Source organism: Pyrgilauda ruficollis, unplaced genomic scaffold (assembly GCF_017590135.1).
Source record: "Pyrgilauda ruficollis isolate IOZ18807 unplaced genomic scaffold, ASM1759013v1 scaffold15, whole genome shotgun sequence".
Classification (NCBI taxonomy): Eukaryota; Metazoa; Chordata; class Aves; order Passeriformes; family Passeridae; genus Pyrgilauda; species Pyrgilauda ruficollis.
Genome location: NW_024513654.1, coordinates 7,667,709 through 7,682,560, shown reverse-complemented (window position 1 = coordinate 7,682,560; position 14,852 = coordinate 7,667,709). Strand labels below are relative to the sequence as shown.

The 14,852-nt window shown below is 40.8% G+C and overlaps 1 protein-coding gene across 15 annotated transcripts in view; it reads right to left on the bottom strand.

Moving 5' to 3' along the window:
* The window catches only part of ABLIM1 (actin binding LIM protein 1), a 139,867-nt gene that overhangs the window by 85,181 nt on the left and 39,834 nt on the right, over positions 1 to 14,852 (bottom strand). For all 15 annotated transcript variants that reach the window (XM_041460935.1, XM_041460940.1, XM_041460936.1 and 12 more), the window contains exon 2: positions 11,081 to 11,215. In XM_041460935.1, coding sequence (XP_041316869.1) covers positions 11,081 to 11,215 — 135 coding nt within the window. The remainder of the gene's footprint in view (positions 1 to 11,080; positions 11,216 to 14,852) is intronic.

Genomic DNA, 14,852 nt, shown 5'->3' with positions numbered 1-14,852 from the left:
AATATCACTGCTAAGGATGTCAGCTGCTCAATTGTATCAGTAAAAGGGTGAAGAGCCAGTCAAGGATTTCTGTGACTTGGCAGGTTTTCCACTGTGAAATGCCTATTCACTCAAACCAGAACACATCACAACCAGGTGCCTGTTTTGCTTTGAGAAAATATTCAGAGTTCTACATTGGCATTTCTGGTCAACACAGAGACAGAAAGCAATCCTGCCTCAAACAGCCAAACCCCATGAAGAGAAAGTGCCATGGGAGATTGAATTTCACACTGTGCCTTTAGCTTGGATTCAACAAAGAATTCAAAACTACCTATTCAGTGTTCCCCTGTGTATCACCAAAAATTTATACTCATCTCCTCCCAGGCACTTGGGTTTCTGGCACTCCTCCTGATCCTCTGTATATTGCTGTATCTGTGTAATTCAGTAAGAGAAACCACAGTTCACAGCAGTCTAGCATGTTAACTTAACTCTGTAAGGAATGCCATCTCATCCCCCCTCATAAGATTCAAGTATGTTCAGATCAAATATCAGAAATATACAATATCAGAGATTCTGAGTATTAAGGAAAAATAAACAAGCAGTATACTAGGTCCTTGCAGTTACACGGTCCTTGAAAAATTAAAATACGAAATACAGAAAGATTATTGGGGGACTGGGCTCAATTCCTCTTTCTGCCACAAGTCCCAAGCACAATACTGTACCCAACATTCATCCTCAGCACTGTTATAATGGGCTAGTATCTTATTAGCTACCTGCCTTGAAAATTAAAATTGCAAGGCATTTGGGGCAGGGATTGCAAATTTCCTTTCTCTGTTGCTCAGCCCTGGAGGTCTAATGACTGCTACTGTAGCAATAATTAATAGAACAACAATAAACAGTACTAAAATGCAGCTTAGAAGGAAAGCACTATCAGTACCAGCATTTTTCTGGTTTCACATTTCTGCATAGACAGTGATAATATTCCATGTGCAAACAAATTACATTTCATGGTGGCATTAAATCCACAAGCAGCCAAAACTCAATTATCAGTGACTGAGGAGAATTACAAAGAACTACTGTTAAGGCTCTGTTAAAATGCTGCAAAAGGTTCCAAGCTGGTTTTTTTTTTTAGGTAAACCTCCAGAAAAAAACAAAACAAAACAAAACAAAACACTTTCAGTCCTTCTTCTTCTACTGATCTCCGTTTTCTTTAAAATATTATTTTCAAATTAACAGTAAAATATCCTGTTAGGTAGAATGTACCGGTAACCTTTACACCACAGTTTTCCACTGGAGGTCCAGTGGAAAACCTGCTTACAATAGGTTTGCTTCTCCAAGTTACTTTGTACAGATCATTACCATTAAATCATGTAGAAATTGAGAATTCTGCTTTAATGTTTAAAAGATGCTTTAGAAGCTGCTAAATTTCATTAAGCGCTATGGAGTACTCATGTGTCTGTGTGATTATTTAAATTGTAGTTTAACATCCAAGTATATCTATATCCTAGTAGCTTTAACATCCAAGTATATCTATTTTTCAGCCTCAAGCTGAAGGTGCTCAGTGTGCAGCTGGGTGTGCCTCAGGAGCTGCATGTGTGAAGTCTCTGGCTCTTTGCTATGATCCCCAGTTCTACCAGAGAGTCACTTTTTGAAGAACTCATTTGGTCACTGCAGCCCCCTTTACCTGCCTAGGCAAGGCTCTGATAAGCTGGGATGATCAAAAGTAACTTTCAATATCACTTCTGTTCTAGCTTCTTCTGAAGCTTCAGCATCATAAAGAGATCATTGTTTGCAACAACTCCTACAAACATGGAAGGAAAGGGTTCATGCACTCACAGTTATTATGCTCTACCCTCTTTGCATGCATGGCCACAGGGATTCAGTGAAAATGGGGGTTAAATAGTTCACACGTCTTTTAGAGACAGCAATTGCTATTGTCAAAAGGAATCTCCTTCTACTGCCCTTTTCCTTATGAAGTCTTCTTTCTACCATTCCTACTAATCTGTAACTCATTCTGCAAATAACCCAGAATGTCTGAGTTAAATTCTCCCACACTGGCAAGCCATGAACTCAGGCCCAAGCAGAAGTGCTCATGATGTGAGCCCCCAGCAGATTCATCATCTCTGGCATCCACACAGCAGGAAGCACACACCAATCTGCAAGAATTAGAAACAAGCCCAGGCAACCCCACAGTACAAGGGATTTTTGCAGTCAATTTAGCACATGTGTTCCTATCACTAATCACAGCTTTAAGCTACATGGGAAAAACAAGGGTCACCCAGACTGTTAACAGCCATGGCTGGAAAAATGCTATTCCAGCCGGCTGCTTTCACTTTGAGTCAGAGATCAAATCAGAAAGGACAAACATGGCTGTACCCACACTCTGTGTACAATGAATGTGGTGTGTAAGAGGGAAGGGATTGAGCAGCTCTTTTTCCTTCTTTTTTGCTCCTTTTTGCAACTGTGCAGAGGTATGCCAAGGTATCCCCTCAAGCTGACACATATTGCCTGAGCACACATATTTATGACCACTGTAGAAAACCACAAAAGAGGGGACAAATTGCATTTGTCTTTTATTAAAAAGAAAGACCATATGCCCACCACTGTTCATGCCTCAAGCAGCAGAGGCAGTGAAGAGAAATCAGCTGTGAACTCTACATATGTACAGTTCATGCTGATGGTGTGATCTACACAACTGCTGTGGTACACATATCATGTCATCAAAGAAAAATTTATATCTAAATGATGGCAGTTAACTGTAAAAATGCAACTTTTTTTTTTCTATACTGATGGGGAAAATTACTTTGAAAGAATTACTTTGTGGAGCCAATAGTGATGCACAAATCATGTTTGAAGGCAAAAAGCAAGAGGTATTCTGTAAACATCCATCACACAGAAATAGTTCTACAGAAGAAAAACATTTCCCCAAGATCCTTCCTGCTCAGTATGATGGAAGAAATTCTGTTTTACAAGACCAAAACCCTCTTTCTGAAACAGGAGACACTGGGGAGCACTTTGTTCCCTAAGGTACAACAAGCATAGAGAAAAAAAAAGCCAGCATTTTTTTTTTTAAATGAAAGAAGAAAACACTATCTTCAAAAGCTCTTGGAGGCACTCAGCCTTTCTCTCAGAGTCTGTATATCAAAGAATTTCATATTCCAAACAAACCATCCTGCCTCTTTTGTGAATGGAATAAGCTGGAATATAGTTCTTCCTCCCACTGTATGGAAAACAGCCACCCACTAGCTTTTTCTGTCTTCAACTACTCTCTGGAGCTCCTGTTTTGCATCCTTGGAGCACAAAAAGGTTGGAGATACTGCCAGGGCTGCTGTCAGCTCCCAAAGCTACAGGGTCTGTTGTGGAAATTTGGGCTGGTCAAGAGCAATCCAGCTGCCTGTGGATCCAGGGACCTGGACCATTCTTAGGGTGAGTCACTTCCAAGCTTTAACGGTGATGATAAAAATTAAGAGATCAGAGTTTTTTCAAAGAGAATGAAAGCAGGATTTGTTCTTACTGAGCATTATTTAGGATTTCCATAGCCTTATTGTCAGGGAGAGTTGAACTCCATGTTGGTGTTAAGTAAAAATTGTTTCAGCACTGAAGAAAAAAAACCACACAAGGAGAGTCTGTGAATCTGAGCTCTCAGTCTGCAGAAGTGAATGCTATTCATTAAGAAAATTCTAATGATCTACTTTGTTACTGTGCACTAAATAAGGTGCAAATTTAATTTCCTGTTGGGGTTTTATTTCCTTCTTGTATTTTTCAGCTTCATGGAATAATGGTGCTGTTTTCAAGCAGGGAAATAGTCATACAACAGTTATTCTTAGGACATAATGGATCTCTTGTTTGAAGGTAGAAAGGAATTTGGAAATGTTTCAGTTTATCACCTACATCCAAAAAAATACACATCTGTTTCTTTTTTTTTCACATAAGAGTTTAACAAATCCCATATTGATGAAAGCAAGCTTCAAGCTCTTATTAAAGTTTCTGCGTTTCAAATGAACCAAGCCTCCTTCTGCCTTTTACTCCTCTTACCAACACTTTTCTTGATGACGTTATTAATTTAAAGAATGAATACACATCCAAGCATCATTAGAAGAGCACACAAAAACAGTAAATCTCAGGAGCTGTGCTGCAGCACTACCCTGAGAGGGAGATTGCAAGGGACCCATAAGAAATGCATCCAGCAGTTTGCAAAAGCTGTAACAGAGATCCCAGTGATCATTTGTCATACTCCTGTCACTGAAGATTTTTTTTGGTCATACACTGATGAGAGATGCATTTTGATTGAAGCTATTTGATGTCCAGCATTCCCAGTGGTTCTGGAATCTCTTCTCATTTCAGCAGATTGACACCAGAAACAATGCTGGGAAGTCAAATCACACAAACATGGAACAAATACAGGAGACCTTAAAATCTGCTTGGGTAACTTGGCAGAAGAAAGGTTTAGCAGCTAAAACACCTCCTGAGCAAAGGACAAGATTGCATTTCTCCCTTCTTCTCCTAAACTGGTCTGAGATCCCCCTTGGGAAGCATCCTCTAGCCTCCAGTCAGGCCTTTCTCCTCTTCCCATGAGAATCCCTGATGCTCCACTTCAGCTATCCTGCCTGCACCACTCCTGCACGCTGCTGTCATTGTGGCACAAGTAGCTCTCAGTGGGGCACCTGACTGAAACCCCTGGGCATTCAATGCAAGCATTCACTCAGCTGAAACCAAAAGAAAATTCTGAGTCTCAGATGAGCTCAGTTTTATCGTGATCAGCTTTCCAATCAATGATGACCCTGCCTTCAGTCCTCCAGCACTGGAGACACAAATAATGCTGCACTGGGAGTTGTTCTTGTCTGCACTTGCACAAATTTCAGTCTTTTTAGCAATCCAACAGCCAACAGCTCAAACCTGAGCTCAACAGCCAGCAAAGAGCAGCTGTATGTAGTGCAGCAATGTGACAGCTTCCCCACTGCCCCACTGAAAAACCAGTGGTTTGTGCACCAGGATGGAAACAATGGCAGGAATCATTCAACCATTTAAAACACCTTTCATATTAAACTAAGCACGAGATCAAAGTCATTTACAGGTCTGTGGGAAATGAACCTTGAAGAAAAGGCAATCAGTGGAAAAATGTCAAAGTTTAGCCTCGGATGGCGTGACTAACTATCTAGAGGAACCATCTCTAAAAAGATTTTGAATAAGCAAACCCAGGAATTTAAGGATAGAATAAACCCAAACCTCATCCAAGCCAGGCAAATGAAGGAGGCTCTGACCACAAAGCCAAGAAACTTTCTGTATTTTTGTAAGGATGCTCTGCCCTGCTCATCAGGCACCTGTTAATCATCCTGCTGCTCCTCTTCTTCCAAAGGGATCCAGTAGCTTTTTAAAATCTGACATGGCATCTGTCAGCATTCATCACTATCAGCCAAGTAGTGCAATTAATTTCATTTCCTGTCAAATGTTTGGTCCCTGAAGAGACCTCAAGCCCAACTAAACCAAGATTGGTATCAATCACTTGTCATTAATAGTATTCTAACCCCAACAGAAAAGTAAGGATCCGCTTCAGAATGGGAAGAAACTGAACCTGAAGTGAAATGCCAATAGGGATCACTGCAAGAAGAACAGTCTTCAAGACACAGCAGCTAAGATATGTAAATGCAGAAATGGCAATTAATCTCACAGCTGCAACTGAGGTTTGGTTTCACATCAAGCTACCTGAATGCATGAATTCACATCAGAACTCCACTCCCTGACATGGGAGAAACTTTAACCTCTGTTAGCTTCCCAGAAACAACAGATTCCCATTTCCACCTGGATCTTGGATTGATGATTCAGAGCTCCAAGTGACCTCATATAATTCCATGATGCTCAGGAAGGAGCATGTTCTACCCACACTTGTGTTATCACATCCACACATCAGTTTCTGTTCCAGAAGAATTTGTGTAAACGTAGAGTTCTTTTCAAACACTGCACTGGACATCTACTACAAGAATGGCCTCATATTTAAACTTTCCATCCACTGACACTGAACTATTTATAGCACTACCCAGCAGCCTGTCTGCAGCCTCCTCCTGCTGCCACTGAAGGAATCTGATGACAGATCAAGGGTCAAAGAACTAATGATTTAAAACACATTCCAACCTGTTGATATAGTGTCTGCTTACATGACCCTGACTTCTTCCCAGTTCTTCAAGGGAGGAAGATCCAGTTCAAAGTCAAAGGATTACAGAGCATCCCAAAATCTAAACTTAGGAAGCCTCCCCCCTCCCTGTCAGGCTCACTGAACTGCAGATGATGTAGCCTTGAAAAGCCCTCACATAAAAAACCCAGACCTGTGCCTGGAACCTAAACATACCACAGAGGAGGATTCTGCAAGTTAAGCTCGAGAGGCATCTAAATGAGGAGGGGAAAATCACCACATTTATTCCATAGTTAAGAAACTCCTTTATGCTGATTTATAACAATGTTTCAATAGAAGCTTAATTTTTTTTCCTGTAGAATACTCCGGGTTTGTGGAATGCTTCCTGGATGCCAAGACTTGGCTTTGCCTTATAATTAGCAAGATTATTAGCAGGTAATTGCCTTTTGATATTTGATATCACTATAGCATGTGAAACATTGATACACAGTGAAACATTTTCACCTGACCTTTATTCCACATAATTGCAGATATCCCATTCCTGGAAGTGTTCAAGGCCAGGCTGGACAGGGCTTTGAGCAACCTGGCCCAGTGATTTGGCAACCTGGCCCATGGCAGAGGGGCTGGAATGACATGATTTTAAATTTCCACCCCAAACCATTCCATGATTCTGGAATAGTGAGAACTAAAAAACTTAAAGACACCATCCATATTCTTATGGCAGGATTGTTTATTTATGAGATTAAATTTTTCTTAAGTCTACATTACTATAAAAAATCTAAATTTTCAAATTCATATTTGACATCATGAATCTACTATTTGAAAGACTCCTACCACAAACACTACCCTGTCTTGCTAAGATAATTCAGCCAATCTCTCCATGCACCAAAATCAAGCTATGTAAACTTTTACATTGTTACAATGAAAGCTTAAAGCTTTTTCTGTTAAGCAATACAGTGTACTGAAACCAGCTTTTCCCTCTAACCCAAAAGATGAATCACAGGCTTAATAATAAAGCCTTATTATAGCAATTTTGCTAGCCTCCAAGTTTCCTCTGCTAGTACATGCAATAGGGTAAAGTGAACTGTAATCAACTGACAATGGCAGAAAATTATCATTTGTATCAGATCACAATTTAAATTGAGATATTAAAATCTCTGCTCATGCACATTGTAATTTAGGGCCTGATCCCACACACATTTACATATGGAACAGCATTGCAGTGAGTAGTCTTAGTTTTTCCAGAAAAGTTATTAATGTACATAGATGCTTGCAAGAAAAACTTTTACTTCTTCATAAGCCACTAATTAATTCTTGTTAATGATAATGTTTATTTGAGACAAACCCAATGATGTCTCCAGCTCAACCTCCTCATCTAACCTTCCCTCCTCTCAGCCTGCTGTTTCCATTGCCTTGTAAAGATTAACAATTTGGTATGGTAAGAGTAGTGTACTCCTGCTAAAACAGACCTTAAAGCTTATTTATTACACCTGGAGGTAATGCAGAATCCTATTAAATTTGCATTTTTAACACAAACCAGTGTAATTCCCTGGCAAGGTAAAGGGTTTTGTCATGAAAAACAGCCAAAGACAACTGCTCTGAATGGTGTTCCTGGAGCTGCACTCCTAAATGTCTCTTATCCCTCCTCTGTCCATCATTCCCCTGTTAACTCCAGCTCCCAGTCAGCTGCTGCCTGCCTGAAATTCTTTGCCTATCGGGAGGATGGCAGAGCTCACCTTCCTGGGGACAGCCACACCATTTTCAGCTTTTTTGTTTTCCTATCAGCTCTTGTTGGGAGCCACAAATAGAAGCAGCCAGCCCTGGCAGATAGGACACAGCAGCTGGAGACACACGGCTCTCCAAGGCAGAGCCCCAGCCAGCTCCATCTTATCATGGGGGCACGGGAACACGTCAGTCAGTGGAGGTTTTAGTGGTCATCTTTGGCAGGAAGCAGTTCCTCTGTTCTTAGAAAGATTCCAGAGATGGACAGAGCACCGAACTCCTGGGGAGGGCGATTGTCTGCTCACATTAGGTGACGCATGAGCGTGTCCCGAGCTGGCTGATGCACATGGAGACACAAGTCACAGTGCTCCTGCAGTGCCACAGCCACCACTGACACGCATGTCAAGCAGTCATGGAGTGCCTAGGAGCCTCTGACACAACCTAGGGAAGCAGGACTACACACAGATCAAATACACTTAACAGTATGATGTAAAGATGAAGTTGAGTGCATGCATGGCAATAATAAAAAGGAATCTCATAGAGAGCAAAGAACAGGATCACACAAACTCTGTGACTCGTGTGACAGCCTTATCAAGACATGGATTTTTCCCACATCTTCTAAGTCTGTGGGTAAAAGTTTAAGCACTTTCAGCAGGGATGAAAACAGACAAGTGTGAGCTTGTTCAAGTCTTTCATGCTATAGATGGGAGTTGCAGTCTCAAGAGCAAAGTTTAGTATACGAATAAGATAACCAAGCCACCTGTAGATGCAGCTGATCCTGGTCCCAGTATCTGTTGGTTTTGCTGCCTAACTTTATAAACTTTTTTTTTGCTGCCTACTTTATAAACTGAGGGGGGTCTAACTCCACTTCCTGTAGAGCTGCAGTCATGTCATATTAAAAACCCATCAGACTAAGAGGGAAGAGAACCACTTACTTGAACAGCTGTGTCCCACTTGTATAAACCATATGGTCAGACAATATGCAATGTGAGTAAATAACTATGTGGCTTAAACAAAAACTGTACTCACTTAAATAACAATAAACAAGATCTGCAGCTCAGGTAAAACATTCAAAACAGGACTTGGAGCAACCTCCCATGCACAGCCCTTTCCTTTCTCCCTGTGAAGACAAATGAACTCTAAAAAGATAACACTCAGACAACAAACCCAACTAATAAGCACAGACTAAATGAACAGCATGAGAAAAGTCTCTAACACTCAGCTCTGGCCCTTCTGAGCTCAAACTGGATTTACTTTCCTCCATTTCTTTAACAAGCTAATGGTACAAATCACAGTTTCATTTCCCCCAGAAAGAATTATTTCCATAGCTCTCCCTTCTCTGGTGATCTTCATGCAAGCACTCATAAGGTCAATATTATTACAGAATCTTAAAGTGCCATCACAAACAGAAGCTACAATGGGTTTAGACATTCCTCTAGGGAAGGAAAGAACAAAACCAAAAAAACTTATACTAGTAAATCCAGTCTTGCAACAGAATAGTCAAAGCACAAAAGCAGCTTATGAGTAAGTAACTAAAATACAAATGAAAGAAGAAAGTAGACCTCACCCCTCCTAAAAAAAGCAAGATTAATGTGGTGCATTCATCAGGACAACAATTCCAAAGCCCTGCTCCATCTGCCCCCTTCTTTATCAGGAAGTCCTAAGGACACTGTTTGCTGCCTGGCCTGAATTATCATTCTCCTTTGTGACTCAAAGGGTTTCAGGTGGCCTGATGCTGAAAATATCCTAATCCAGTATCTTCTGTAAATTGAGACCACTACTCACTATGGACAAGAACAAGAAAATAAACAAATAGTTGCTGGTTTTGAACTGCTCAGGGATTATATGGCATCAAGTACTGCTTGAAATACAGCAGCTGTAGTAGAGAAAGAGATATGCATTTCCCCAAGCATTCCAGAAACAGGGCAGACAGAGATCCACAGTGCCCTCTGGGATGGGCTGATGCCACTCCAGATTGGCACAGACAAAATATGTTAATATCTAGGTGAAAGGTAAGCATTTTTTTAGTTATCTAGCTGTATTTAACTAAAAACCACAGTTAATAAACCAGTTCTTAGATTCTAGACACTGATTTTTCAGCATACAAATAACTCAATGACCTTTTAAAAAAATCCTTTAGTGACAGAGGAAAACAACTACTTCTACTTTCTGCTATATTCCATATATTCAGGAAGCCGAAGAACAGAGCAACCACACAACTATTCCACCCACATTTGGAACACAAAAAATATAACTGAAACTCAGGAACAGGGCTGGAGTCACTTTTCAAAACCTGAATCTGCAGTGTCGTGCTAGATATGGACTTAAAAAAGATAACTTGGGTTTAATAGAAGTGAAAAACTATGTGGTATTGATTCTGCTGCTGTGTTTTAGTTGCTCAGTTACTCTGATTTATCCCAGCACCTTTCTCCATGTTTGCCACCAGCTCTGCCACGTTCACCCGGAGCCTGAGTCCCTTCCTGTGCTGTATCTCTCCCGTGCTGAGCTGGGACTGACTGTGGCAGACAGTGGTTGCACACAGAACTGGGTATTTCTCCTTATTCTCACCTTTCATCCTATGTTTTGTGGTTACTCAATTCAGCCAACTCTGCATTGGTGTTCATTAAACAGAAACTCTGTGAAGGAGCCAGGGTTGCCTCCTGCTCCGTGGCACCCATCTTCAAAGGCAATGAATTCACAAAGCATAGTTTTACAATTATTTAACGCTTCATTAAACCTCTGTTTTGTAAAAAAACACAGTGAGTCTTTGTTGTGGTCACAGAGGGCTCAGTGGCATGAGCTGGAGTTGCCAAGAGCTCCTCAGGTCCTCCCTCTATGGAATGGGCAGCACAATCCCCACTCCCAAGGCAGCTCCATGGCACAAAGCCTTAGAACACCTTTGCAGAACCTTTCTGGTGGGTTTTTTGAAAGCAGATACTTTCACCAGTCAATTGAGTACAAAGAACCTTAATTTTCATAACTATCCTTAATGAAAGACAGTCATTGCTATCAAAAGTTTTTAAAAAAATTCCAGATCCTTGAAAAAGCACTTAGACCAAAAACTACAAAAAGATAGAATTTTCCCAAGTATCACCACCTTTCTTTACTTTTCCCACCTTCAAATCCTTCAGGTACTGAGCAAAGAGTATATTTTTAATGGGTTGATGGCAGGAAACACAACCTCCCATCAGTGGTCCAAGGCACATTTGCACAAATGGAGTCATTTCTAACAGACGAATATCCAGGTTTTACCTTTGCAGGTGAAGCATTTGATGTGGAAGTGTCTGGCTTGAACTCGGAGCACTTCACCTTTACAAGGCTCCCCACATTTGTGGCAGTGGATGACTGGCTTTTCAGAGGGGTGGTGGGGCTCCTGAGGATGGGCCACTGTAAAGCAAACAAACAAAAAATATTTCAACCCATACAAAAAGAGTATTTTCTCCTATACAAAACTCTGTGTTCTCAGACACTTTACACCATGATACAAATGTATCTGGTCACGTTTTATGCTCATCTAAAAAGTTACCACCATTTTATTTAAATACAGTCTTTTCATAAACCAGTAGTTTAAGACTTTCACATCAACTACTATTTCTTTCCATTGAGGCTGCTACAGAAGGATGAGGAAAAACTCCCTCCACAGTGTCAGTGCCACAAAGTGTTTTAGAATGCCTGCCATTTTCTGTCCAAGAACATGAGTGTGTGCAAACCACTGGATGAGCACACAAGGAAAGTACAAACTAATTTAATCCAGGAAAGTATATAACCCAAGCAAAAAGGATGGAAGGAAAGCAATTCCAAATCAAGTTCTGGGAAACCAGATGAACCAGATAGTCTGTATGCAAATGACTGCACTAAAAATAAACTACAAACATCTCCTTTTTGCTACAGCAGATACCTAATGCAGGGAAAGCACTCTTGAAGAGAAAATAAGCCAATATTATTTGTCTCTACTCCCATCAATTCTAGCAGAAATTACTCTCTGCATGCAAATTAGAGATACTATGAATAGGCAGAAACTACCCACGTATTTGCAATATTGTCAGGGAGACACAATTCCAGGCAGGGGTAATCACCAACCCCACCCCCCAGAGCAGAGCTTGGATAGGAACAGGAAAAGTTTGTGGATTTCATTGTCGTAATAAAAGTTTAATTGCTCCACATTTGGCTTCTGTGAAACATGTTTAACTTTCTCTTCAGATGTGGCAGCTTGGGGCCCTAACAGAAGTGCACGGGTGTAAGCTGGAGCAAGATTTAATCTCAACTGAACTGTTTGAAGTGGAAAGTATTACCCAGAATGTTCCCAAACAAACCTATGTTCCTTCAATTCTCCCTCCCACATCCCATTCTAGCAGTAGGAAGCCTTTCTCCTTTTAATATTGTTCTCAAACTAGTGGTGCTCATCAGAACATTTCAGAGAAAACATACCTCTACCCACGCCTCTGTCTTTATACCACTCCTGTCCTACTTTTCCTGGCCTGCAAAGGACTGAGTGCTGATACATCACTCTCACTGTCACTGGAAAACATCTTCAGAATTTTCTCGAGATCTTTTCCTTTCCTGATCAGTTCCTGGCATCACCCCAGCCAGGACTATGCTGTTTTTCAGGTTACTGCTTATGCAGCTTAACAGATACCTTGCTCATATTTACTGCGCCAGATTCCTCCCCTTCTTCAGTGGATTTCTAGCGGAAAAGCTCCATCACTCCATGAAGTCTTTTTATATTATTCTCCTTTATAAATGCCTTACTGAAGAAATGCTGCTATCATTTTGCATTACATAAATACAAGATTAATAATAAAAAAAGCTGAATATTTGATTAGGGGAGTAATAGCATCAAGAACAGAGAATAAAAAATATTCTAAGCAATTTCTGTTATAAGTCCAGCCAGACTAATATGGTAACTTTTATGCTCTTCCTATCACCATTCACATCTCCAACCCCAAACTTCAAAGGGTTGAATTCTTCTACTCAAACCTCAAAGTTTTTAATACCTCTTTTTCTGATAGCTTCACTTAAAACTATTTCTCCTGAACAGTTATTCAGCCCGTCCTGGTGAACAGAATTCAGCTGGTAATGCCAACCAGTATTTCAATTAGCAGCTCCAGTGAAGTAAAAGCTCACTGAATGCTTTACCTTGAGTGAACCTCATCTAATAGTCTGCAGTGCAATACCGTTTCTGGAGTGGAAGTTATTATTCTTACAAACAAAACTATTCACTGGCAACCAAGGAAATATATAGGAAAGAAAGAAGGAAAGAAAGAATGAATAAAAGACAAACACAGAGATGACTGTTAACTAATGAAATTATTATGAGCAAAATTCCCTCTCAGACCCATACAGCCTGAGATGGGCCTGATGAAAGCTAAAGTTAACAGTGTGGACTTTTAAAGCTGCTCACAAGAGGAAATGGATGAAGAATTTGGGAAAATGCTCCCTAAGCATTGTGAAATCTGTACCTGCAACATTCTCCTTATTCCCCTCACATGTGTAGGACACTCTGACATTCTGCACACCAGGTTCCAGATATTCTGGTATTGATCTGAAACACAAGCCTCTGCTCTTTACAGGAGAGTAAATAACTATTTTCAAGGCTGGTCCAATGATGCAGCTTCTTTCCAGTTCTGCCTTTAAAGCCATTTAAATGAATACAAATACTGTTAGTTGCTATTTCCAGACTGATCTCTTAAGTGAAGCTAATTATGGTGCTTGTCTTACTGGCCTCCATTTAGCATTGTAGGTCAAAATCGAATAATTGACTTTCACCCTCCTGTAAGGAATTGCTTGTAAGCTTTTTCCTTTGGATGCACGCAATACACACAAGGCTGTTCAGTGGCAGAGGTGACCTTTCACAGTTACCAGTGAGGACAGAACAGGGAATTAAAGAAAAAAGAAAGAGGAATACCTCTACAAGTAGCTTATTGAAATTTTTCTGACTGAAGTCCAGCCAGCTCACTGGACATGTCAGTTTTAAGCTGCTCTAGGTTTGAAAAGGTCAGAGTCAGGAGCTGGGTTCATCTGCTTGCAGGGATTTCACACCTTGAGAGTCCATATTTCAGGCTCTGCCTGCACCAACCCTCCCCACCACAACTACAGGATATCTTCTCAGGCATCACAGATGTAATAAGGCAACCCTAGATCAAGTCTGAGACAATTACAACAGACTCCAGACAGCATAGTCAGAGACAGGGCATGAATTTAGAATCTGGATAACCCAGATTCCTGCTCCACAACAGATACCTGGGCTCTTTGGATGATATCCCTTAACCCTAAAGGAATAAAGCCATACAGTTAATTCAGCTAAGTCACTGAACCTGGGACCACCAGGAGACCTTCCAAGTTACAATTATTTGAATTTTTAGTTTCTCTGTGTCTTCAGTGTCTGGGACTGTAAGCCAGGTGCAACAGCACTGTTAACCGCAGCCTACTGTGAGAATAAATCCCATGACAAGGTTCCAGGGATGGAAAGAGCCACGTAAGCACTAAGACAGCCAGTCAGCTTCTTGCCTCAGTACCAGGGCTCACAGTTGTCTTCACAGCACAAAGTGCCCACCCACAGCCCGGGTGTGGAACACAAGCACAGGTTAAGTATTTGTCAGCTCCAGTTTAAGGATGTGAACTGAAACCTGTCTGCACACAAAGCTGTCCCATCCCAGCTCAGCCCAGCCAGCATGACAGGGTGCATGGGTGCTTTTGGCTAAGACTGCTGGGCACTGCCTGAAGACTTTTTTTCTCTAATTAATGAATAAAATCTCTGGTCAGAGATACACAAAGAAGAACATTTCAAGACAAGATAGGTTGAGACTTCCACTCAAGACCAGCTTAAATGAATAATCAATGAATAATGAATGCTTTCTTAAACTCATTTAGGCTTCAAATAAGACAAATCAATGTCCCATTAAATATCCAGTTTAGCCAGAGTAACACATACACTGACTGGGACAACTGGGAAGTCTGGATTACATAATTTAAGTCAGGGAGAAATAAAAGAACAGAAAAAAATCAATAGCACCTTCAGCTGTGA